The sequence below is a fragment of the Melanostigma gelatinosum genome (genome assembly GCF_949748355.1).
Source record: "Melanostigma gelatinosum genome assembly, chromosome: 8".
Lineage (NCBI taxonomy): Eukaryota > Metazoa > Chordata > Actinopteri > Perciformes > Zoarcidae > Melanostigma > Melanostigma gelatinosum.
This window is the reverse complement of record NC_136641.1, coordinates 21005644-21030642: the sequence shown is the minus strand read 5'-3', so window position 1 is coordinate 21030642 and position 24999 is coordinate 21005644. Positions and strand designations below refer to the sequence as shown.

The 24999-nt window shown below is 42.3% G+C and overlaps 3 protein-coding genes across 6 annotated transcripts; all 3 read right to left on the bottom strand.

The window, feature by feature from the left end:
• Positions 1 to 95: 95 nt before the first annotated feature.
• On the bottom strand, positions 96 to 6932 carry cables2a (Cdk5 and Abl enzyme substrate 2a; the record flags this gene model as incomplete). Of its 3 annotated transcripts, none has more annotated exons than XM_079273272.1 (9): positions 96 to 1530; positions 2329 to 2533; positions 2682 to 2788; positions 3316 to 3413; positions 3513 to 3681; positions 3803 to 3902; positions 4062 to 4139; positions 5867 to 5959; positions 6388 to 6932. In XM_079273272.1, 9 exons carry the CDS (start codon positions 6930 to 6932, stop codon positions 1384 to 1386), a joined length of 1542 nt encoding a protein of 513 aa, XP_079129398.1. In that variant the 3' UTR covers positions 96 to 1383. The 3 variants fall into 3 exon arrangements, with proteins under 3 accessions (XP_079129398.1, XP_079129399.1, XP_079129400.1); XM_079273273.1 differs by having other exon boundaries at positions 3319 to 3413; XM_079273274.1 differs by lacking the exon at positions 4062 to 4139.
• A 2897-nt stretch (positions 6933 to 9829) lies between these two features.
• Positions 9830 to 13930, bottom strand: xkr7a (XK related 7a; the record flags this gene model as incomplete). 2 transcript variants are annotated; one of them, XM_079272830.1, is made up of 3 exons in its annotated part: positions 9830 to 10785; positions 11000 to 11199; positions 13377 to 13930. In XM_079272830.1, 3 exons carry the CDS (start codon positions 13913 to 13915, stop codon positions 9830 to 9832), a joined length of 1695 nt encoding a protein of 564 aa, XP_079128956.1. The 2 variants fall into 2 exon arrangements, with proteins under 2 accessions (XP_079128956.1, XP_079128955.1); XM_079272829.1 differs by lacking the exon at positions 13377 to 13930 and adding an exon at positions 12596 to 12651.
• Positions 13931 to 15260: 1330 nt separating this feature from the next.
• rap1aa (RAP1A, member of RAS oncogene family a) lies at positions 15261 to 23727 on the bottom strand. The gene is made up of 9 exons (XM_079274140.1): positions 23675 to 23727; positions 22059 to 22216; positions 19928 to 20015; positions 19410 to 19478; positions 19247 to 19303; positions 19021 to 19161; positions 17916 to 18059; positions 16863 to 16978; positions 15261 to 15973 (listed from the first exon to the last, which is right to left on the bottom strand). The coding sequence occupies exons 3-8, from the start codon at positions 19982 to 19984 to the stop codon at positions 16892 to 16894; spliced, it is 555 nt and encodes a 184-aa protein (XP_079130266.1). The 5' UTR covers positions 19985 to 20015; positions 22059 to 22216; positions 23675 to 23727; the 3' UTR covers positions 15261 to 15973; positions 16863 to 16891.
• Between the last annotated feature and the right edge of the window lie 1272 nt (positions 23728 to 24999).

Genomic DNA, 24999 nt, shown 5'->3' with positions numbered 1-24999 from the left:
AACTCATGACTTTTCAGTTTCTGAAAATATATTTGAAACGGTATGAAAACATGAATAAATACCCATTTGACACCAACCATACAATTTCTGCAGTTCCATAGATCTATTTGGAAGTTTATCGTCATACATTTTTCACCACAATGAAAAGTTCAATTACCTTTCGTAGAGCAGAACAAGCACAACACTTAAAGATCTCTACAGCAGCAGCAATACTCCGACATGTCAACATTAAATAGCACTCGTAAGATGGTCAACACTTTCACTGCCGCTGTAGTTTCAGGCACTTTCTTTCCATACATGGACGCCTAAATCTGAAGAACTACTACACATTAAATGGCAACTGCAGTCATGTTAATACAGTGTGCTACTTTGAGTTATCTGTCAAAGCAATACAATCAGTTACCTTCCATTTAGCACAGGTGATTTCAGCAACGGTAACACATGTAAAACATCTCTTTGGATTAGATTTGAGCCATTCAAAGACATGAGAAAGTAAAACTCCTGAGAACAGAGATACATCAACTAGCCAGACAGGAATAAATTCCAGTGCAGTGTTTGTTTATAAAAACATATCCCTGGTTGACATTAAAATTAAATCATAATGTAAATATTGTCTCCACATTCCTGTTTTCTTACAGTATATCGGCACAGTCTGAACACAGCTGGCCACAAGAGTCTGAACTAATATTTATTCACAAGATAAACATATGAATGTGGCTGGATTATTGTTGGACATACAAGTATTGAATAAACATAAATTGAAGGCTGCTTCCTTCTCTAATCATTCCACCAACAATGTGTCAGTGTCAGTCTCACGGCTGAAATTACATCAAAGTCACAGTGAGTTTAAACAGGCATTTACAAAATCAACAGTATGGTTCCTTGTAGTTCATAAGTACTATACAGACGGTGTACAGTCACGAGAAAGGTGCAGGAGATGATTCTTCCACAAACATCACAGCGTACGTTTCATTTAAATAGTTTAGGAATACTAGGACGTACCAAAACAAACGGGTCACAGGAAAACAAAATAATAGCACAATTAACGTGCTCATCAAACATCTCTAACATAGAGTTCATGACTGCAACGTCACACGTACAAAAACACATTCAGGGAGACAGACAAGTCTAAAACGTGAGTGTAAACTAGTTATTCTTCATAAACAGTGAGCGACTCAAGCCACGACCGACGGAAGATAAATAACATCAGAATTATTATTTCTTTCAAACACCACAGCTTATAAACTGGTCGATCCACCACACAAACGGTCACAATTACCTCACCTCACCGCACACACACACACACACTCGATGCCGTTACAGTATTAATGAAAGCACCAGCCTGCCGGTCTAGCCTTGCTGCTGCTGCACCAGCCTGCCGGTCTAGCCTTGCTGCTGCTGCACCAGCCTGCGGTAGTGAGGCATGACCTTACTCTCAGGCAGGTAAAGTCCCATCTCCAGCGCCACCAGCACCGGGAACTCCAGCGGAATCAGCTCCCGCCTGTTGATGCGGAAACGCTCCTCCAGCTTCTGCTCGTCCACAGGGAGGAAACAGAGGAAGAGTTCATGACGCGGTTACTATAATACAATTACTTTTTTTACATGCTTAATTGGTACTTTTTTATGATTTTTTTTTCAACATACTATAACTTAAAAAAAAATTATATACAGTCACTTTTTTATGACTTTTCAACAGACTATACTATGTTTTTTCATGATCTTTTTCGATAAGCTATAGTATGACATTCATGACTTTTTTCAACATGCCATGTACTATGACTATTTTATTACGTTTCTTCGACAGACTATACCATGACTTTTTTATGACCTTTTTGACATGCTATACAATTACATACATTACATTTTAAACACAGAACAGTATAAATTTTTTTTACACGCTGTACTATTTAAAAAAAAAAGTGACTTTTATAACTTTTTTTCAACATGCTATACTTTTGTCTATTGGGTGAAGGTATAGTATAACGTTATCCTGATGTGTTCAAATGTAGCTTTGTAAAATTACGTTTTTGGCGAGACACTTGAATGAATAGTAGTTTGAAGTGTTTTCACAGCAACATAAAATAGATATAAGAGGGAATTATGACCTGTTGGAACTCTTTTTGTTTTTATCGGTACTCTGTATCAGCTGATAAGCACATGTCCCAGTCTGGGGATCAATAAAGACTGATTCTACAGCATTGAGTCAAGTTCTACGTGTGTTACAAATTGTTCCACTTTGTTTACTCTTCTCTTATCAGCAAATAGAGGGTTACATTAGACTATACAGGTTCAAATGTCCTGCTGTTATTCTCTGGAGACTTTACTCACGTCAATGAGCTGTTTGACATCTGGCTTCCGCAAATCGCTGCTGATCTTTGCAGCCAGCAGCACGCACGCAGCTGCAACCAACTTCCGGTTCTGCTTGTTGAGGCAGCCCTGCAGCACCAGCTTCTCAAAGTAAACAAAAGCCATCGCGATGGTGACCGGCTGTAGGCTGCAGTCGTCACTCATGGCCCGCATCTCCCTCTTCAGGCTAGTTGAAAGCAAGGGAGGAGTCACTCTAACTGATCAGTCTTCTGAGAAAGAGTGTGCTGTGTTTGAACCAGATTAGAACTGGAAAGGAAACGTGATGAGGTACAAACAGTGTTAGATCTTAGAGGACATTTAGAAACTATCTGTACCTTCTTATCTTGCTCAGAGTAAGCTTGATGTGAGGAAACTTCTCTTTGAAAGTCTCATTCATGTCCTTCTTCAGGTCAGATGGTTTCACATACTCAACAACAGTCGTCTGAAGAGATGAAGAAACAAACCAGCATGTCAAAACAGAAGTGACTCGTGTCAGCATAGATTACAGCCGCAATAAAGTTTTTCTTTTGTCTTTGTAGGTAAGGACTGCTCCACACACATTCACGCTAGAGGTTACAGTGTTGTGATAGGATCTTCTCTGCAGTAATACAATCATGTGACCAGTACATAGTGGATGTTTTACTCTAACTAAACAGAGCTCTGCTTCATTTCACAAACGTTAGCAGATTCATTCAGAAGTTGCCTTTTTTGAGGAAACTGCATTCGGTGCTTTTTAAAACTTTTCAAGAACTGCAGATACAACTGTAGTTTCACTTTTAGTCAAACTTTAGATGGAATTCTTTGAAACATAAAGACAAATTGCTCGATGTAATAGCCCCTCGTCCCTGTCTGCAGTCTTTGTCATGCAGATTACAAACCGTGTTACCCTAACCTACAAGAGGAGAAATCTGACTTCATTCTGATTTTCTAACGCCATGTAAATGCACTGAATGAATAGAACAAACTCACCACGTATGATGCAAATATCAGAACCCTCTTGTGTCTCCCACAAGGCCACTGAGGGTCACTGAGTAGGTTAGGGTCGTACTCCACCACCTCCTCTACAGCTGAAACACACACAAAGAGACGTGTGCAGTGACATCTGGGCGTCAGTTAAAACAGTGAAGGAGCAGGTGTGTGCCTGTTGGTCCTAATTTGAGACGTACATGAGTCTTGTGCGGCGCCGCTGTTCAGACGAGCCGGGGTGAAGTTCCTCTGCCCGTTGCCACGGAAGCGGGACTGGGGGGTCTGAGCTGTGCAGGTCTCTGGTGCACCGCCGCTCTTCTGTCTCACCAAGGCATTGGTCGGGTAAAGTAACTGAGCGTATGACACCGTCTGAGGAGAGAAAATTAAAGCGTCAGCAACCATCAAATCAAGCAGATATAGCAGAGTAATAAGAGTATCCCGGCTCCTCCTCATAGTACTACATATATATATATAAAACACAGACATTTACCTTGCTACAGTCTCCAAGCTCCACACCCTCCAGGGAAGGAAGCAGGTCAGCAGCCACCACAGAAGACAACCTCTGCCTATGAGCCTCCATCTTAGGGTCACTGTTCAGAAAGAGTCACACGTGTGTCATTCTCACCACACGACGAAGTCACACACTGCCCTGTCCCTGACAATGATGATGGTAAATCACACAGGGGGATGATGAAAACATAAAAACGATGGGTGGGTGCTCTCTGCGTGGGATGGTGCTTTCATTGTACCTGAGGTGAGCACTCTCTCCATAGGGCAGCACTGAGAAAGCAGCGTATAGCGACCGCTTGGCACAAATCAGCACGATCCTGCAGGACACAGCAAGTTAAGGCAGACAAAACAGATGGTGTGTCAGTCTACAAGCAACAGCCACAGTCACTGCTACTCCAGAGCTACCGTCCTCATGTTCATGAGCTGAGCTACAGTGACCACGAGATCAGTCACAGAGACACTTCTATGTTGATCTGAATCACCACCAAAGCTTAACAGCTTTCACTGCATGAAGCTCAAAGTGGAGGAGGGATCGCTGGACAAGCCCCAGGTTGTGACTCTCTTGTATTGTCATTACATCCAAGTCACAGAGATAAGTAAAGACATTTTAATGATCAATTAAATGTCATTTTAAAGCAAAAAGACAGACGAAAACAGCTTCCATTGCGTTAACTGAAAATCTTAAGATTCTGGACGGCTGTCAGGCCAAAACAAGAGACGAGACACTTTAAGAAACCGTGACACACATCGTTCACTATTTTCTGATAAAACAATGAATTAATTAAGTGAGACAATAACCAGCAGATTAATCAATCAATAAAATAAACTTTGATTGCAGCCCTCGAGATTGGCATCAGATTTTCCAAAAAAGATATAAATTTTACGAGAACATAAAAAGTCGGTAGAAGCTGCATATTGGCACATTGGAGGAACTGGAAGCTTTAAAATGTTTGGTACGTTTGCTTAATAAATGACTAAAACAATTAATCGGTCAGAAAAATCTGTCTAAACGAAGCAAACATAAAGTTAATCATAAAAGACCAAGAAATCAGAATTAATAAATTCTCAAAACTGCAGTCGACTATTAATTTTCTGTCAATCGACTAATCTATCGTTTTCAGAAATACGTCGTTTTTAAAGTTTGTGGGCTATTTTTTTTGGGGGGGGGGGGGATAATCTGACACAGATATCTGTGACTCAAAGGTTGTGTAAACACAAACTAGGGCTACAAGCTGGACTCACGAACATCAACACACACAGTATACGGTCACTAGAACTCTTATGTTCTGATAAAGACGTAGACAAACCACTCAGAGTCTACTTACGACCACAACTTCAGATCCTTACAAAACACCAACCAGTGACAGTCAGCTGACTCTGGGTCTCAGCGAGAGATGTTAAATATCTTACGAGGAACAATACAGCGACCCAGACGCCTACTTGTGTTAATTAGCTCAGTTACATAATAGCTTTGCTTCAGCCTAGTAAGTGACATGCATCGCCTCAACCAGAAAGGGACACTTGAGGGGCAATTTTGGGATCGCTTCATCATCGTTCAGCAGAAAACACATGACACATATTCATGTGTGTGGGCATGAAATGTAGGTTAAATGGAGGAGAAATGTAAAAACAAAATGAGTCAAAAACACATGGAAACAAATATGACATGTTTTCAGTGAGTAAGAAAATATTCCAGAAAATAAATGTTAAAAAAATACCACACTCTTCATCATGCTTTTGGAGTTACCGTACTGCAATATTATACGGTGTTACAATTCTACATTGCAGTTCTTTTCCCCACGCAGCAGCTGCACCGCTGTTATTCCTCTCTGCAGGCCAAGCTAAGTGCCAGAGTTAAGCCGCTTATTACAATACTAGCAGGAGTATAAGACCGCCTGTGAGCTAAATGCATTGTTCAGAGTAGAAAACAAAGCAGCCTTTCTTTTGTTTTTTTTTACATTATTCTGACAGGAAACCTAGTGTAGCAGCAATCCTGATGGGCTCCTCTATTATATATATTTGTGTATGTAAAGTGGAGACTCACCTACTTCCCCTGGTATCATACTGTCTCATACTCTTGATGAAGTGGACTTTCTTTGGCACCTTGGGTCCAGGAGAACCAGACACATTCCTCAACCTGAGTACCGTTAATAGATCAAGAACAAACACTTCATTCATCAACGAAACAAAATGACCTTCACGTGATACGGCTCGATCGCTAATCTGTAAATCTGTAAATCTCTTGAACACCACAGATTCAGAGATAAAGCAAAATAAGAGGGTCAAGATTCCTAAAGTAACAACAAGTAATAGTGTTTAACATTGGGGACTACAGTGAAACAACCCTATAATGTTGCATCTATACATCCCATATCATTTATACTTGATATATCGTACATCTTTTACAGATTCAAGCAGAGAATACTGGAACTTCACATAAGTACAGGAGAATGAAAGTGGCTTCCTGTCATTATACCTGCTGGTTTCATTTTATTATGCGGAAGTGGGCAACTTGGGACTGTTTCAAAGGCCCATCTCGAGACACCGACCACTAACAAGGCTCACCTCTGCCGTGAATCCAGAGGATTGCCGGCCGGCACCGGGCTGATAGCGGCGGGCGTTGACCTGACACGGGAGCAGGGCTGGTGTCCGGTGGTAACAGGAGACAGAGGGGTGTCCGGGGTTAGCGTCTCGGCCGCACTACCACCCTCCAGAAATACCTCGTTGGCGCCTACACTGGTCGCCCCGGTAGGTCCCGGGAACATGGCCACAGAAGGTGCTGGAAAACTGAAGGACGAGCCACTGCCGGCCGCGGAGGGTTCTGTCACCTGGAGGACCAGTTCATAGCTATCCGCCGGCGGGGGCGCGACCATTGCGCCGCTGTCTCTGTGCCTGAGTCGCTGCTGCTGCTGCTCCTCGGCGGCTTTTTTGTGGGTGTTTCCATCGCTGAGCTGACACTGGGGCCGTCCGTCGAGTGAGATATTAGTTAGAAACAACAAAGCCGCTTGTCTTCTCCTAGAATCCTTCGCTTTCCTCCGGTGTTCTCGGTGTGTTTTCACTGGTTTGCCGTTGTTGCCGTTGGACTGCAGCCCGCAGACGGCGGTCGCCATTCTAGTTTGAAATGTGGCCGTTCAACGCGAAGGCAACTGGAGACCGGTAGCACAGCATTTAGCCCCGCCCCTCTTTGCGCCGATTGGCTGTAGTAAAGTAGTGGGCGGTGCTCTGGAAACAAAGCAAGTATTTACTAAATTCACCAATTAAATTGAATTGCTGATAAATGTATATTTATATGAATTGATTGAACTACTTTTTTTAAATACAATTATTAAAAAAAATAAGTATATCTGTAAAAGTCAACCTGTACACACTTAGACTGTTCAGAGACTGTCCAACATTTGATTCAGCCAAAATATATATGCACTCAATGATTCACACCTTAGTTGCTGTATTACCTCATGGTCGCAGGCAAGTTCATCAGTGACTAAACCCCTAAAGAGGTTAATCGTGCAGTAAAAAATTGGACAAAAGGCCGATAAGATCAAACAAATTGTCACATCCTGGAAAACCTGAGCATGCTGAGGAAACTGCATTGCATTTGCAACCGCCATTCTTGAACTGTGGAACTGAAAGCATGAAATAATTTAAATTCAACAATTATGCACAAGTTACAAATTCAAAACCCAAACTATACTTAGCATTATGGCCATTATGTAGAGATATGTACAACAAATAACAATCAACTCATCAATAAATTAAATGCCCAATTTGTAGCATTTTTAGCCATGCTAGCAGCGTGCTCCATGCATGGCAACATAAGGCATTATATATATTTTTATGTTTCTATTCACTGTGTTTTGAAGTGTGTAGTTTCTGTGTTAAATTAAAAAAGCACTAACGGCAAAAATCAGGTAAACACATTGCTCTTTATTTCAGCAACAACAACATAATGAAATTGTCTTCACCTTCTCATTCTTCTTTTTTTTCTTGCTCTGAACAGCAACCGTCTGGTATGACCAGTTTAAGGCTTTTTGATTCTAGCTTTGTGTTTTGAGGTACAGCCCCGCCCAAACTCCTGCCATAACAAGCTCAGTTTATGGTACATCTTGTGGTAGTTATGTGATGGACTCAAACAGTTAGCACCATAATTGAAACCTCTCTGGCTTTTTTTTTCTTCTTTTTTTTAACTGCAACAGGGTTGGTAAAGGTGTTCAGTGGGCTGTTACTTATTTATTTTAGTGTCATCTGGGAAAACTGAGCTGACTGGACAGTGTTTACAACAAAACTGTCTTATCTCAATGACACATTTCAAATTAACCTAAAAGTACATGGCAGGACTCCCCTCCCCCACATACATCCATACACATGCTGGTATATGAGCTCTCACACACACACGCACACGCAAACACACACACAAACACACAAACACACGCACAGTTCAGAAAGTTCCTTCTTGTGACTACTCTATACAAAACCAACCCTGATAAAATAAAGTACGGTATCGCTTTATTTTACAGGACCATAAATTCTTAATCATTTCATGGGAAAGTTCCTGGAAACTAATATTTAGCACTAATAGGTAAATAAATACCAAATAATAAATAAATTTAAATGCTAAGCTAGGGTGACCATGACTCTACAGCAGGTCAGAAATGTGTAATTTGATGAGTATGGTGAGTATTCAATTCATCATATATGAAGAATTCATTTTCCAATAATTACTGGGTGATGAATCCATTATTTGAGGGTTTAAATAGAGCAGCTATTTCAAGGGAATTCCTCCGGAAATCAACAGCTCAAATTATCTAAATTAAAATGTATTTCTAGGAAAGTTTAGAAAAAATGAAATGGAAATTACCGATCCTGTAAAATAAAAGTGTTACCACAAGTATCACATGCCTGTACCATCAATAATATCAAAGCTATTCCGAGTCTGGAGTCTGCAGCTAATTATTTTTTCTCTACATTATTCAGACAACAAAGTATGGATACAGTAATATTACAGACAGTGCTGTCCCTCTGTAACGTCCTCTTCATTATACAGTTTAATTTACATGGAAATGAATGTCCTGTTTCCTTTGCGGTGTAAGACGGATGCAGTATGAAAATACAATTGTTGAGAGTCCCATCAGAATACATCCTGTGAATGTGAATCATAATGTTGTTCAGTACACATTCTGAATGAAGGTGCATCTCATTGGAATAATAGTGATGGCGCGTCCCAAAAACAACAGACTGCTTGTAAACACACAAATCTCTTTTTTGTTCTAGCTGACCTAAAAAAACAAAAACAAACGTTGTACCACAGGAATGTTGTAAATCCCACTAACAGCATAAAAATCCTTGAAGCCTTGTCACAAATAATCACATTTTCAACTGTTTTTACATTCAGCATTTTCAGAGAATCCTTCAACATGAGTGAGTAGATATGGAAAAGTATGATTACGATCATCAGTGCCTGTATTTATTGTAGATTGTGTTTAACATGACAGTGCGAGTTCACCATCTTTAAATGCCTCTCACCCTTCTACATCTTGTTCAATGATGTTTCGTTTCTAGCTGCCATAAATAGTCATGCATGTTGAAGGCTCGCCTCTGTTGTCTGATCGCCTCGAGAGGATGCGCTGAAGCACCTTCACTGAGGAGGACTTTCGGCCTCTGATTGATAATCAGCTCCACTCCTCTGACTACCTGTGCTTCTCTCTAACTTCACCGGACAGCAAGTTTGCTGCTGACGTCAACCTCTTCCTGTACCACACCCCGACCTGAGAAATGATACAGAAACCGAAATATGCACCATCATTACACAACATCACAGCACTTTTGCCTTTGTAAAAAATAAAGACACCACACTCTCACACCTCTTTGTCTCCACTGACTGACAGTACAGAGATCAATCAAGTTAGGCGGGGAGCGGAAACAGACTGCTCAGTGAGAGTCATCCACCTGCCACTGTGTTTAAGGCAGGGTGTTCACACGGCTCGAGCTGAGTTACAGCCCCTTCGGCACATCACACGGTGGTCTCGTACTCCATCACTTCTTTGGGTGTGCCCAGACAGCGGTACTGGATCCTTGGCGTGACCGGGGCGGCGCTTTCGAGCACCAGGATGGTTTTGCGGAGCCGGCGGTCGATGAAGTGAGCGTCCCAGGCAGGGTACTTCTTCCTGGGCAGATCTATACGGATGACAGGCCCCTCTGTCCTGGGTGTTAGGTTGGGCACTGGGGCCTGAGCTCCCCGAAGTGGTCGTACCTGAAACACGTCTCCGTCTACCCCAGACCCCTGCTCTCTTTCTGACCCTTTAGTTCTCTGAAGGGTTCTGGGGGGGCTGCTCACCACGTCAGGGGGCAGGCTGGTAGCTGGGGAGGCCAGCGTCTCCACAGGCACCTCCTTCTCCACAATATAACCCCACCCTGAGACCGGGCCGTCAGGGTGCAGCAGACAGTAATACACAAACATGAAGAAGGTGCCCAGAGCGTAGCTGCTGGCCACCACGCAGACCATGATGACGGCGTAGAAGTCTGAGGTACGAGGGTCGCGGTACAAATACCAGGCAGTGGTGAGCGCCACATTCTCAACGAACACAGTCAGGCTGTAGATGAGCAACCTGCAGCGAGTGCGCCCCTCTCTAACACTGAACCAGCAGAAAACATACACGATGCCCACCATCATGTTATAGATAATCTCCTCCCATTTGGACATGCAGAAGTCCGTCTCGCCTTGAATGATCCAAAACGTCATGATGCACCAGTGGGCCACGATGAAGATGCCAAAGTAAAGCTGGAACACAGAGGCAAACAGGGCGAAGGCCAGAGTGCGGGCGCCGATGGTGAACAGGTGCCACAGAATCTGAGCTATGACGGCCTTGTAGGTCATGGGTAGCTTATCGTCTCGGGAGTCCCTCAGAGCTTTCTGATAGGAGGCGACCATCCAGGCGAGGGATAGCAGCGAGGCAGAAGCTGAAAGCCCTGGAGAGACAGAGGGACGAGAGAGACGAGCAACAGAAGTTAGACCTGATGAAAATGGCTAGGGGGTAACTGTCGTACCATTTAGCACAGCAAGAATATCTCTGCTCTGTTGGAGCCTGATTGAGGCGCATCATAAGTGACTCATCGTACATAGCGGTGGGGCTTCAGACGTGTGATTGACTGATGTGGTGATTGGCCATTTTGGGACACTCACCCTGAAGGGGCAGCAACTGAGTGGCCTGGATCATGATGCTGAGCTGCAGCACCAGCTGAGGGGCACTCTTCAGGAAGGACTCAAGCAGACGCAGCATGCTGATGTCGGCGCTCTCAAACATCATGCGCCAGTAGTAGTGTCGGCGCTCGGGGTCTCTGTGCCAGCGGCTCTGCACACCCAAATACAGGACGTGGACATACCTGTGTATCAGAGGCAGACGCAATTCAGACACATTCATCAGTGTGTTAAGGCAGAATGTTAGGTCTAAAAACTGTGCTTCAAAAATGTTATAACTCATTATTCCAAACTCTGAGAGCTGTCAGCACTTCTTGTCAAAAAAGCTGACTGCTTGCTCCTCCGGGATTCCGACTAGACTGAACTAAGCAGCTCTGTGATTTTAATTTTAGTACAGGCATCGGAAGGGTTGAATGTGGAGCTTGTCTGCAATCTCTCTTCAAATAAAATCAGTCAGAGAGCTGCAGAAAAAGCCAAATATGAGCAAAGAAATCCAAATACATGCACTCAATCTCTCCTTCAGATTCAAGGTTAGATGGGAGCGCTCGCTATCAATCCCCCGTCGAACTCCTGAGCTTTGCTGGCATGTAGTCCCACCTCCCATCGCTTGTTCTATAGTGACCTTGTATGACAAACACACATCGTTTTGTAGCCACACAGGTTCACATACTTGCACTTGCACTATTTCTGCACAAATGCATTGACACGTGACACCTATTTGTACCATGCAAACACACACTGTGTAAATCTTTACTTTCCCACCTAACCGTTGTTAGGTGTAAAGAGATGTGGTTGGCGCGGAGGACTGAAGCTATAAATGTATCAGTAATTGTAATAAATGTATCAGTAATTGCCTCAGGGAGAAGGGTCTGAGGAGCCCTATGTCAACAAGCCCAGCGAACCACAAGGGAGTTTGTGTAACCATTTTTTTGTTCTGCTTCCTGCTACACAAAGTGCGCCTTGGGATGTAACACACTGAGAAAATAGAGCATACGTGCAATAATGAGGGTCAAAGACTCGGGAGGACACACACAAAGACAGAGTTTCATTGCACACCCTCAGGCATGTAACACAACCCCATATCCCATCTCTTGTGCGCTGACATTTAATTCTGGTAGCTGGCCCAAATTGATCCCCGGTTCACCTGACTGAGAGTGTATCAGTGACGGATCATTCCTGAGTTAACAGCTGAGGGTAAAACACAGGGCGGTAATCCTCTTAATGTGCAGACACGCCGGTCTGAGAGCAGCGGCAATGAACGGAGCACACACACGCAACAGCTTTAATGGCATTACCGGTAATTCTGTGCCGCCACAATGTTTTAATGTGCTCCTGGACACACTCACACACATATAAGTCGAAGTCTCCATGGAGGAAATAAGGAATCAATATATATTACCCATAAGGCTGTCTAAAGAGGCAGGAAGAGCGCGACCACAAAGATAGATTATGAAGGCCTACAGATAAATCAAACAAGTGATTTCCATCATTGCACATAATTTGTCCTTCTCTAACGTTTTAGCATGTCTATAAAATACAACTTGTCTTTGAATATCATCACATTTTGTCTAACCATCCTACAGTTCAGCTGGATGCCTCCTCCTGGCTGGCAGCAGTTCAAGCCTGTCAAAACCCATCAGGGCATTCTAAGCGTGAGCACTGCCTTACCATCACTGAGTTGCTGACCTACACACCTACTAGGCCTACCACCCATGTGAGAGGAGAGTGTGTACACCGGTTTGTTTTTAGTCTCAACGTGTGCCTCATAATTAAAAATGTTTGGGCTCGACTGAGAGGAACAGACTGAATCTAAAAACAGCTGGGGGATTTGAGAATATGGATTTAGCAAACATAAGAGCAGGCGCCTCAAGCTAAGAACTTAAAATACCCAGTGAAAGGGAGACGGGTACACATCTCACTGCAAATAGGAAGCAACTCTCGTGACATTTAAGAGTATTCATTTTCTCCAGCACGCAGGCTCCTTCTTGCCAAAACCCCTAAAGACAAAGGGATTTTTTTAATTTTTCTATATAAGGCGATTGGTGTGGATGAGTTGATGATTTTCCTGGGAGATGATTGACCTAAAAGCGTGTCAGGGGGTTTGGGGGGTGGGGTGGGCTGGGTGGAGTCTAATTCTCCCTTTCTAAACTGGAGACACGTCAAACAATACAAAAAGACATTCTGGCATTTTGGGCACAGAACCTCCCTGAATTATTTACATTTCATAAGCGTTTAGCTACAGGGAGTGATGCTGTGCTGTGGAGAATGCATGTGCACATAGATACAGACACACAGACACACACACACAAAGGCAGAATGTGTAGTTTCCCCTGCTCTCAGATGCCGTTATATTCAGACTTACCTCCAGACCTGTGCCAGCTGAAAGATATGAATGATGGCCTGTAAGAACCATATGAAGGCTCTGCAGCAGCCCCGGGCTCCTCCCCCGGTGCCCGGCCCTGGCAGCACCCCGGCCTCCTCGGCAGAGCGGCCAGCGCCCCGCTCGCCGCTGTCCTTGGTGCTGAAGTCGCTCTCCTCCGCTACCGACGCCCCCACCACGGCGGCCGCAGCCGTGCCGCTCTCGACGGTTTCCGAGAAATCGTAGGCGAACCATCGGAAGCTCAACACTTGCACCACCACGGACGGGATTATCACAAAGACCAGAGTCAGTGCAAAGCACCAGTAGGACCTCCTAAGGTAGTAGTCCGCGGCCAGCCACAGGTCTGAGGCCCCGTCCGAGAAGAACACTAGCAGGGCGCACAGCGTCCAGCAGCAGTCCGGGACGGAGTAGCGCTGCTCGGTAGGACGGTGCTGAGGAGGCCGCGGGTCCGACCTGGAGGGACACTCGGGTGGGATTTCGTTTCGTAGAGAGACGGGTGCACCATCAGATTTCGCGGCCATGTTTGTTGTAGGGAAGAGAGTGAGTAAGAGATGGGAAAATGATGGCAGGGGGGGAGGGGGGTCGCGTAGCCTGTCGGTCTGTATGCACGCGTGTCGGAGAGAGGGAGGGGAAAGGAGGCAGGGAGGAGGGCCAGGGTAGGTGAGGAGGACTGGGAGTCACCGCCGCTGCTCACTCAGCGGTGGTAATGTAGAGATATTTATAATTATACAATATAAACGCTGCAGGTTTAATTCGATGCTTTTAGAGAGAATATTTCTCTGCTGGTAGATTTACTATATAGCAGGTTGACTCATCTTGCTTACGTTGCAGTTTTAGCCAGTGGTGAAAGAAGGAACTCAGATCCTTTACGTCAGCAAACGTACAGTAAAGTGCACAGTCTAAAAATATACTATAAGGAAAACATCAGCAAAATGCACTTAGTGCACACAAACAAAAAGTTTAAAACGTACTCGTTCTGCAGAGGAATACTCTGTGACAGGTTACATTGTTACATATACTGCTGCATCAGTGCGAATGTTCAGGTGGCATTTTGTTACTGGAGTTACTTTGACATAAAGGTCAGAGCCCCTAAAAAGGGCCACAAGATACAGTACATCATAGCGGTGGTAAGATGGTCACTGCAGGAGAGAACAAAAAGCTGATACACACAAATTGGTTCGGTGTGATATATTGGCTCATTATCCCTTTGAGCCTTTAAATAAATCCATGAGAAGTTTAGAGGCGTAATCTCTTTGGAGGAAATGTAACTATGACTAACCATGGATCCCAACTAGACAGGTGGTCTAACTACTGGTTTTATCTTGAATACATTGTACAATACTATCAAGGCTGGCGTATTTATGATATTTTGTATCTGTAAATAACTTACAGCAATCTTATATCGCACATGTTGAAGAGGCCTTTGTGTCTCACCACTCTGAGGTCGATCAGCTGATCAGTCTCATCTGCCTTCACTTCCCTCAAGGCCACAATCTGATACATTTCTATTCTGCTTTTGCTGCCTCCACCTCCGAGGGTTCCTCTTTCTCTGCTCCTTCAACAACCTCCTCTGCTGGTCAGCTGAGCCAGCTCCTCAGCTAGAACTCTGGTGACTTGTGTTGAGTCGGTCATGTCTGCCAACAGGAAACACTACAGCAGCACTTTAAGCTCGTCGAGGCTCTCTTTGAGGTATTGATCCTCTCGCTGCCGTGTCCTGAGCCGAGAAAACATGATTTATAATTCAGCCAAAGTAACGAGCAAATCAACACATGGAACTATCCAGCATTATATTTTCCTCATTATCAAACAATGATACGAACCATTGAACACCTTAAAAAACACACAAAAAACAAAACGAGACAAAAATAATGAAAATGTACTAAAATTTAATCATTCATAAAAGCTGGAAAAGCATCTGTGACAGCAATATTAGAGTTGGTTTAGTACAATATATTTTCAGCCTCAAGACACAAATCAGAACACACCATTTCCCCCATCAGTCTATAAAATACTAATTTCCTTAGCTGTATTATGCAAAAATGGAAGTAGAATATATTATGGGAAATATGGAAGGCTTGCAGCTCTCAATAAAAAACAAAGTCACTTAGGACAGATGTTATCTCATCAATACACATCCTTGAAAGTAGGAGCGAGTAACTTATGGACAATTTGTTGACACTGTTAGTGCAGAACTGTATGAAAAGGTCAACATTTCACAAGGTTTCCTTTTGCAAACGTATTTTCACAATATGCCAAAGATTGATGTTACTTTTAATAAAACATTTTAGTTCCCATATATGGATTTAAACCCACGGTCTCTTCTTTTACACTAATATTTCAAAGAAGAAAGACGCATCGGAGAAGAGACAACAAATAAAACAATAACAGAGTTGTCATTAGGCTGACAATACAAAAAAAAAAAGGTGGATCTCTTCGCTGTTTGAAAAGCAGAGAAGAGCATCTTGAGATTATGTGCCGTCTCCTGGTGAAGTATCTCGGTCTGCCTTTTTCAAAATGCTCCGGAGAGGACTTGGAATGCTGGCACGATCCACTGGCAAACAGTTAATCATGACATGTTTCTGAAAGCAAGAAAGAAATAACAATGTCAGAAGATATTCAACGTTGTGAAGGACACGCAGAGAAGCAGGAACCGCAGTTTGGAGCCGATGCCTCAAACTCAAATGACGCGGGAGCCGTGTCGGCTTTTATTGATGCCAAAGTTACGTAATCATTTTTAAAGAAGTGTAGTTTCTTTTGAGAAGTTGACACAACATGACGGTCACCATGATGAATTCCATATTCCAACCAAGCTTCAAGTCTCTAGGGATTGATTTACATACTAAAGTGAAAAGACTGTAAAGTAATGATTTACAGTCACAAACCTGGGGAAACGCATTAAGACACAATATGACATGCTTCGGGAAACAGTGTCTGGTAACGTTAAACACATTAGTCCAGTGCATTATGAGAAACATGAAGTGTGGCAGGAATATTTATTTACAACGTTCCAACAGCAGGTGGAGCCACAACATTCATGAAAGATTTGTTTTATCCAAATTGATACAATTTGGATAAAACATTAAAAATAATCTTCTATCAAATTAAAAGATGAAGGCCTAAAATGGATTTTCACACAACTAGCTTTCACTGGACATTAGTTCTGTTCATGTGAAAACAGCACAACGAGGCAGAAAGGGACTAGAGAGCGTATATATTTACTCTTGTTCCCCCTGAAAAGATGTTCTTCATGAGTCATTATCGTTACAAAGTCATCAGTGATGCTTTAATCCCCATTTATCAAGTTTATCTGGTAACTGCAACACAATACTTGCCGTCAAAATGAATTAAACGATTCTATAAAAATCCCTGCAATAAACATCTAAACGTTCATGACAATCCCCAGCTCAGTGAGCAGCGGGAGGCCGGCTGCTCGTGTCTGAAATACATTTAGATTCAACACCCACTCACCTGGCCTGGAGCTGCTGTGGGAGGGCATTTTAGAGCAGTGCGCAATTCGACTTCTTTTTTGTCTTCTTCTCCATTGGCGTTTTTCTGTTGATCTGTCTCACCAGATCATAGAAAATCTAGAACAAGAGAAGGTTCATCGGTCGCAACGTTTCAGCGATCACAGAGCGAATATCTTCACGTTTTATTTCTCACGTTAGAGAATAAAGGCTGAAAAGACTGAACTATGTGGTGCTGAATAAGACAGTTAAACTGTTTTTGTTGTAGTTTTATTTACCATTTTCGTTTTGTCAATGCCACACTGGAGCCATAGCCCCTCCCCTAACACTAGATAAAGACTACAGCACATAGCAGCAGTGGTTCTGCTCCTCAATTGTGAGTTACAACACTTGTAAGTGGTGTAATGTCCGTCTGGCATACAAATCTCATCGATGTGCTACGTTTTTACCTGCCGTCCCTCTTTCATGGCGAGCATGAGAGCGTCCTGCATGCGTGTTCCAGTTAAACTTGCGGCCACGTTATAGGCGCCGCTTTAGCCTTCTCCGTCACTAATGTTGCAGCTTTTAAATGGTGGATAAAATGGTTTTTGAGTCCCTGAGAAATTATTTGTTTTACTATCAGAATTTCGTCCATTATATCCGATAACATTCGGAAAGTCTAGAAGTTATTATGCAGTCTATGGGTGACATTATGACAAGAGGTTATTGATGAATGGTTGAGTACTGTTTTAAGGAACCAGTGCACAAATGTTACGAGCTCGAGTTCTGCCTGGATACTTTTTGGCAACATGTGCTGAGGTTAGTTGCCTTGTGGTGCCATTTCCATATATTGTTCTATTTGATGCGTGTTCGTACAGATTAATACATAAGTGTTTGAAATGTTCCTTATTTTGACAATGAGAATAGTTGCTGCAAGTCCACGCATTCAGGGTTTTTCCTGCTGTACCGAACCGGCCGTCACACAAACAGTGTTATGAACTGGATCGTGACTTCTGTGTACCGTTACACACACACACACACAGCCACCCCCCCCCCCCCGGATAGTGACCGTACTTACCTCATTAACATTGATCTTTGACTTAGCTGAAGACTCTAAAAAGGCACAGTTGTTCCACTGACGAGCCAGGTTCTGGCCCTGCTCCTTTCCAACCACACGCTCGTCCTCCAGGTCACATTTGTTTCCCACCAGGATCATTGGAACCTGATTGATTAACAGAAACGAGCTCAAAGGCAATATCTTTACACAGCCAAACATGCATGATTCACTCATTTTATGATCTTATATACAAGGGAAATATTAAGTGAAACACAAGACCAATCAAGAAACCCGCTATGAATAAATAAAGCACAGACTCAGCATGCTGCACGTCCTCTCTCTAAATCAAGAGACTGAGACCAAGACTGGGAAGTGGCAGATAGCGTCTAACAGCTCTGACATTTATACCCCCCCCCCATTCGCTCGGCCCTCTCTCCACAGAGCCGACTCTAATGAGGGAGCGATGAGCCCGAGAGGCGACACGGGCAGATTATACAGAGCAACACCGATAAAAGGTTATCACCGAGGAGAACCTCTGCACACACGGAGGAGGTGCCTTACTGAGAGATGATGTCACCTGACGTACAATGAGACAGACATCAACGCTATCAGATGAAGACCATGCATCTCCAAATGTGTTGATTTTTAATTACTTCAAGGGAAAGATTACGTTCTCTTTATAGTTTCTCTTCTGGGTCATCTTGTTTACATTCTATATTTATATCCTCCGTTCCATATTTCATACTTCAATCATGTTTATTTACATGATACCATCATACGTGTTTTATTTACATATTAATATTTCACTTTCAAATATCACAGTTGAATGTAAACACCCCTATACACACACACACACACTATACATTTTTCACATGTATGCATGTTCTCTATTCTGTTTCTCTATTCTGACTCATAGTATCTGAACATTTCTGACCAGTGGTGCGTGAAATGTTTGTTCCCCGTTTGTTTGGTTGTGAGAAAATTAATAGCAGAACTGTTTTTTTTGTACTTTATTGGCTGAGGAAATACGCCCACATTTTAAGTTCATTTACCATTTATAAACCAGTTGGATTATCTAACTGCCACAAAACTGACAATAGAAGTTTTAACAGAGTACAACACTCACGTCCTCGGTGTCCTTTACTCGCAGGATCTGTTCCCGGAGGTCCTGCAGGTCATTAAACGTCGACTGTGCTGTGATGGAGTACACCAAAGCAAACCCTTGTCCATTCTTCATGTACAGGTCCCTCATAGCCGTGAACTGCTCCTACAGGTCAGATACAGAGGGGAGGAGCAATCAGCAGCATGTTTACATTCATCTTCATCTGATGCTCGTGTCAGACTTGACTTACTGTTCCAGCCGTGTCGAGGATTTCAAGCATACATTGCTGCCCGTCGACCTCCACTTGCTGTTGGAGAAATAAAAAACATGAATATTTTTCTTATAAGAAACATGGAGGCATTTTAACAGCCAACCACAGAGTTGCATTGAGGTCGGTGTGTTTCGGAGCCTACCTTTCTGTAGGAGTCTTCTATTGTGGGGTCGTACTTCTCCACAAAAATGCCTTGCACAAATTGGACCGTCTGAAACGGACAAATGGAAAGAAGGAAAACATCAAGACAGTATATCATTATTTATCAAAAGCTGGCACTGGAAAATCTATTTCCTAAAACATAAAAACACACTTCAAATATAACGAGTCATCATCAACATTCATCTCTGACTAGAAGCCACTTTCATTTCTTAACACGGATAATTTACATTCTTGAGGCGGCACAACCCTCGACTCAGGCTCATCCATGCCGCCTACTCTTATTTATTGTGGTCTGTTGAAATATTGCATCCCAGAATATATTACCCGCAGAATAAATCCCTGTAGCACAACCTACAACTTTATAGAATATATTCCTGTTTAACAAGAATTATCTGTCTCATTTAAAGCACTACTTTATTGTAAATTGCATCACAACACTGTCAATAACACCATGTTACTACAAAAATACAACTAACACAATGACAGCTTGTCACTCACCAGTGCTGACTTTCCCACGCCACCTGATCCCAGCACCACGAGCTTGTACTCACGCATGGTAGAAAACTTCTCTGGTCAGCACAAGAGTCTGTGGAGCGACAGAGAGAGCGACGAAGTGAGACAGAGGATCGTGTCTTTGTGTCGTTCATAGCGACAGAAAAATAAACAGCTGCATCCGAACAAGCTTTTCAAAAGGAAAATATCATGAAGACCAATTTTAATAAAGTGACTGAAATGAATTCATGCCACATCCACATTTCATCTATTAATATACTATTTGGATTAAGACTGCAATCAACAGACAAAACAAACAGCTCAATGGAAGCTACCAGTACTGTATTCTCTTTGATGCTTTTTATGTACTCTATATTTATACTTTACACTTTTATGTACTAATACAAGTGTGTTTTCCTGGTTTTATCTGTATGTTTATCTTACTGTAAATTGATTTTGGAACTATGTTTAACTACATTGAGAGTCAAATTCCTTGTACATGTAAACATACTTGGCCGATAAAGATTATTCTGATTGCAATCAAAGACATTTCTCTGCAAGATACCAAACTCATGAAGTTCAGAATTGCTCAGTGTACAGTAACTGAAGTAGTGAAGCTGATCGACTGCGCTGATGTAAGAGTGAACACCCCGTCCGTACGGTGCTGACAACAATCAAAAATCACCACTGACATCAGCGGATTAAAACGCCGTTCCTCTGCCAAAGAATGAGCTCTCTTCCCCACCCACTACCAAGGGACTTCAGCAGTGATGACGACGGGCGTCGCCTCAAAAAAAAGAAGGAAAATCAAGAGGCGCTAAAGGAAGTCAAAGACTGCTCTTTAACTCCAGAGATTCAGGCGGGTGTCGAGTAGCAACGCTGGCATCGAAGAATAATTAAACGTCCCTTTCAACTTCTGACCGAAGAGATGTAATGTGGAGAAATGTGCTCTGAAAAGTTCAATAGATCCTAAAAATGTCAGAGTCAGAACACAAGAGTTCCAGTGCCGCAAATAACTGAATCTCATTATTATGCGGAGGAGAAAGGCCACAGACGATGACCCATCATCATCAGCCTGGAACAGTTTAGACATGAAAAGGCCCAGAAAATATTAACAGTCAGAGGAACTCACAGGCATGAAAATGATTCAGATGAAGACGGATATGTTTTCTTAAAACAATCCGTTATCGTCCAGGGATCAAAAAAGACAATCTTTGACAACTTTGCTGCTGATAATAAACCCCTTGAGTAATACAGAAGGATCGTCTTCTGTTGTGTCATTTTCCAACACAATTTTATTTAATTTGTGCGTTTTGTTTTCTTGTGTGACGAAACGCTGAAAGTCAAACGCTGATAATCAAGCAGTTTTAAATTATATTCTGAAACGCAAATGCAATCTTCATTTGATGTACAAAATGTCAAACAGGGGGTGATGCACACTAAAATCTCATTTACCAACCTCTTTGAATCTACTAATCACACTAGGTCTGTTGGACATTTGCCAAACGTTGAGACAAACAATACAAAAAACACTCTGTTACACTCGACCGACATTTGCAATTCTAACGAGGACGTATGAAGCCCACAGTGTGAGACCGGCACACGAGGCCCTCTACAAAGAGGCATTGTAATGACCCTCCTCTACTCAAGCACACCATGCAAACAGAAAATGGAGATCAGGGGGTGCCATGCATGACCACTGCACTGAAATCCTTACCACGGCAAAGGGGTGGTGCACCTAGGGTGACACCAACGTTACCAACGTGTGCCTGATGCCTTAGTCAGCCGAAAAATGTTACGTGAGCCATTCTGTGATTAAAATTTGTGTGGGTGTCACAAAACTTGCTTCTAAGCCCCGACATCAGATAAGAAGTCCACGATTAGATGAGCCTGGACGCAAATATTTCAAGAATCTAACACTTGAGCTGACAACCTTCACCAAACCTACCCGTAAACACTTCCTGGTTTTGTTGTTGACAGTGTCTCATTGGTGCTAACAGCTAATCATCACTTTATCCCACATTCCTGATCAGGAAGTGAAATGTAAACATCCATCCATCCACAAAAGTGTATTTTGCACACAATCTGTGCAGTAAATCAAAACCCAGATTCATGCTGTGAAAACGGCTTCACCTACTGTGTACACGGCTGCTGCAGATGTCAACTCCCTCTACATCTGGGGAGGGGGGGCACCGGCAGATCCTCAGGTACGCTGATGTCAGCGGGCAGATGTTGAGTGTCGGTTGGGAGCCAGAAAACGAGACTACACCGAACTGTTCAGACAGGAACCTGGCCCTGAATTAAATCAAACACTGCAGTGTTTACAGTCAGCCTAGATGAAAACTGGATCGTTTGCTTTGTGTTTATAAAGTCAGACAAATGAAAAATGTAAGGACAACATTTGACACCAGAGCCCATCGGAAAACCAGTCAATAGATTTATTAAAATCATCCGCTGTGCAGTGTTAACTTATTCATCCAGTGTTATGATGATGATGCTTTTCTGGGATGACTTTATGTTGCTAATCTAAGTGCTGTGTGGGTCTACTTTATAATCAGGAGGAGAGTTGTCACATGTTACATAAACAAAAAGTAGTCCATAAGAGACCTGTTGCTGATCAACATACAGACAGTAAAAATAATATACATGTTTGTCTAAAACAGTCATTACACGGTTGGTGAACTTTTTAAAATGATGTCGAACAGGGCTACTCTTTAATTAGTGTGTCAGTCAAGAGAGGGCAAAAACATTTTAACGTTAACAGAACAGCACAAACACGCTTCTGATTTAATAAAACGTTTCTTAAAATAGCTTGTGTAAAGCTACGCATTTTTTAGTCAAACGAGTAACTTAGTGCTATAGTGGCAATTAAAAATACGAATTTATGTTTGTGACAACTTAAAGCGAAATGTTGGTTGGTTTCGAGAGGAAGGGTGTGGCTATGAAGCAACAGAGTGAGACCGTAACACCGTCTAACACGAGCAGTCAAAGTCGGCTTTATATTATATATTGATGGATCGACAAAGCTTAAAAAAAGGATGTAACGTCGAGGGTGAGAAGTCGTCGCCAAGACGAAAAAGTAGCTAAATACGACTTCCAAATGTTAGCATTCAGCTAGCAACATTTGGTAAAAGCAAGCTAACATGGGTGTTAGCCTGGAGAGGGTACGGCAAGCTGTGCGGAACAAACACTGTTAACGAACACTGGCGTGGTAGAGAAAACAAGTCGAGTTCATGGTTTAACGTTGTTCGCGTCTGACAAACATTAAACTCCATTTTAAGTCGCCTAACAGTCAACATAAATGTTTAACACAGTTAGCTAATAAGTTAGCTAGCTAGTTAGCATTAAACTGCACTCTAAAACTCGTGTTTTCATTCACGCTTATCTGCTAATGTTTGATTTATCAGACGCTGGTTGAGTTAACACGTGGATACACTGCTAACTAACGTTACATATCTGAAAGCGAGTGAGATACAATCGGATATAAAACTACTTAAAGCACAAACCATGTTTGTACCGACAAACTCGTTAGTTAGCTCGTCATTAGCTGGCGTTAGCATCTCAATACAGTCAGCTCGGAAGCTAAAGCTATTTCATATTTAGCTGTAGTGGAGCCAGTGGGCATGCTAGTGTCTCATTAGAGACAGTGACATTTTAGAGACTAATCAATAAACTTCACAAGACACAAAACTTGATAATTAGCAATAAAAATGGCTAATTTTCCGCACGGGTACAGCTTCACAAGAGACTTACCGAGCTCCGCTGTGTGTGCGCTTCTCTCACTATGTGAATGTGCGGAAGGGTCGGAGCGGAAGCTAATGATTGGCTCAGGATCAGCCAATCACAGCTCTCCAGGTTAAGGAACAATTTAAACCTCTTCAGATAAGGTTATTTTATAGCAAATTTCATACAAAAGGCGTCGAATAAAAAGCAAAGACCAAAGGCTATATCTCAAAAGTATATATGATATGAATATATAAGATAAGAAAGGATTGCATATATAAAACATAGAAGACATATAGAGGTATAACAATAACAACGGAATGACATATGATGATGTTATTTTTTAATAAAAAAGGGAATAATACTGTTCATACAGTTTTACGCTTCTGCTTTTAAAAGAGGACCCTGTGGCCACTTAGTTGATGTGGTTAATCATTCCATGGAGTCGGACCAAAAGGACACCATACGCTGATTTAGCATAGCATCTTAACAGTCCCATTAAAAAGATGATTAGTGTGATGTAAAGCATGATGACTGTTACACAGAGTTTCCATTATAAGCCACTGTTTATTGTTTCAGAGCCATTTCATTTTCTGTTCCTTACATTTGGCTTGTTTTGCCTTTTCTTGTTTTATTTATACTTTGAGTTTTTATTATTTAATCATTTTTGTTTTTAGTGTTTTAGTGTGAATCCCTGGAAGACTAACGACCATTTTGTGGAAGATAATGGATCCAAATAAAGAATAAATGAAAAGATACAAGAGACATAATCCACTGATGTCACCAGGAAATGAAAAGCATGTTTGTTTTATAGAGCTGGGATGTCACCTGTGCCACCTCCAGTGATGAAATATAGCTCACAAAGTGCATTTACTCAGGTAAAGTATAGTTATCTTAAAAGTAAAAGCCATTTTCTGCATTGATTACTTTTATTTTTGATACTTTTAGAGTATTGTTACAGTTTGGTATTGCTACTTCCAAAGACTCTGAACACTTCCTCCACCACTGGTAGACCTATTCACATCCATCCAACACAACCAGCAACATTATTTACATCCTGTGAAAGAGAGAGAACCACACACGTGAAAAAAGGAGTGGACCAGGAAAGTGGTTTATTGTATTTACTGGTGTGCTGGTGTTTAATTTAGGAAGGACAAAGCATTTCATAAACAAACAGATGAATATTACTATTGAATCTCAAACACTCCCAGAAGAAGATATACTCAGCAGGAAGAGAAAGAGCTTTTTATGCTCTTATACCCATTTGTGACTTAAAAAGCCATCCATTTGGTGTAGACGAAGTGCATGTACTTGGCTTGCCATATAAACTGTATCCCTCTGAACTTGTAATCGCA

What these genes read in the sequence shown, in the direction of transcription:
- rap1aa (XM_079274140.1), bottom strand. Translation starts at nt 19,984, where the DNA reads ATGCGTGAGTACAAGCTCGTGGTGCTGGGATCAGGTGGCGTGGGAAAG. An exon ending in TCCTCGACACGGCTGGAACA is followed by an intron (nt 19,162 to 19,246) that starts GTAAGTCAAGTC and finishes TCTGACCTGTAG; the next exon opens with GAGCAGTTCACGGCTATGAG. An exon ending in CAAAGATCAATGTTAATGAG is followed by an intron (nt 16,979 to 17,915) that starts GTAAGTACGGTC and finishes CTCTTGTTCTAG; the next exon opens with ATTTTCTATGATCTGGTGAG.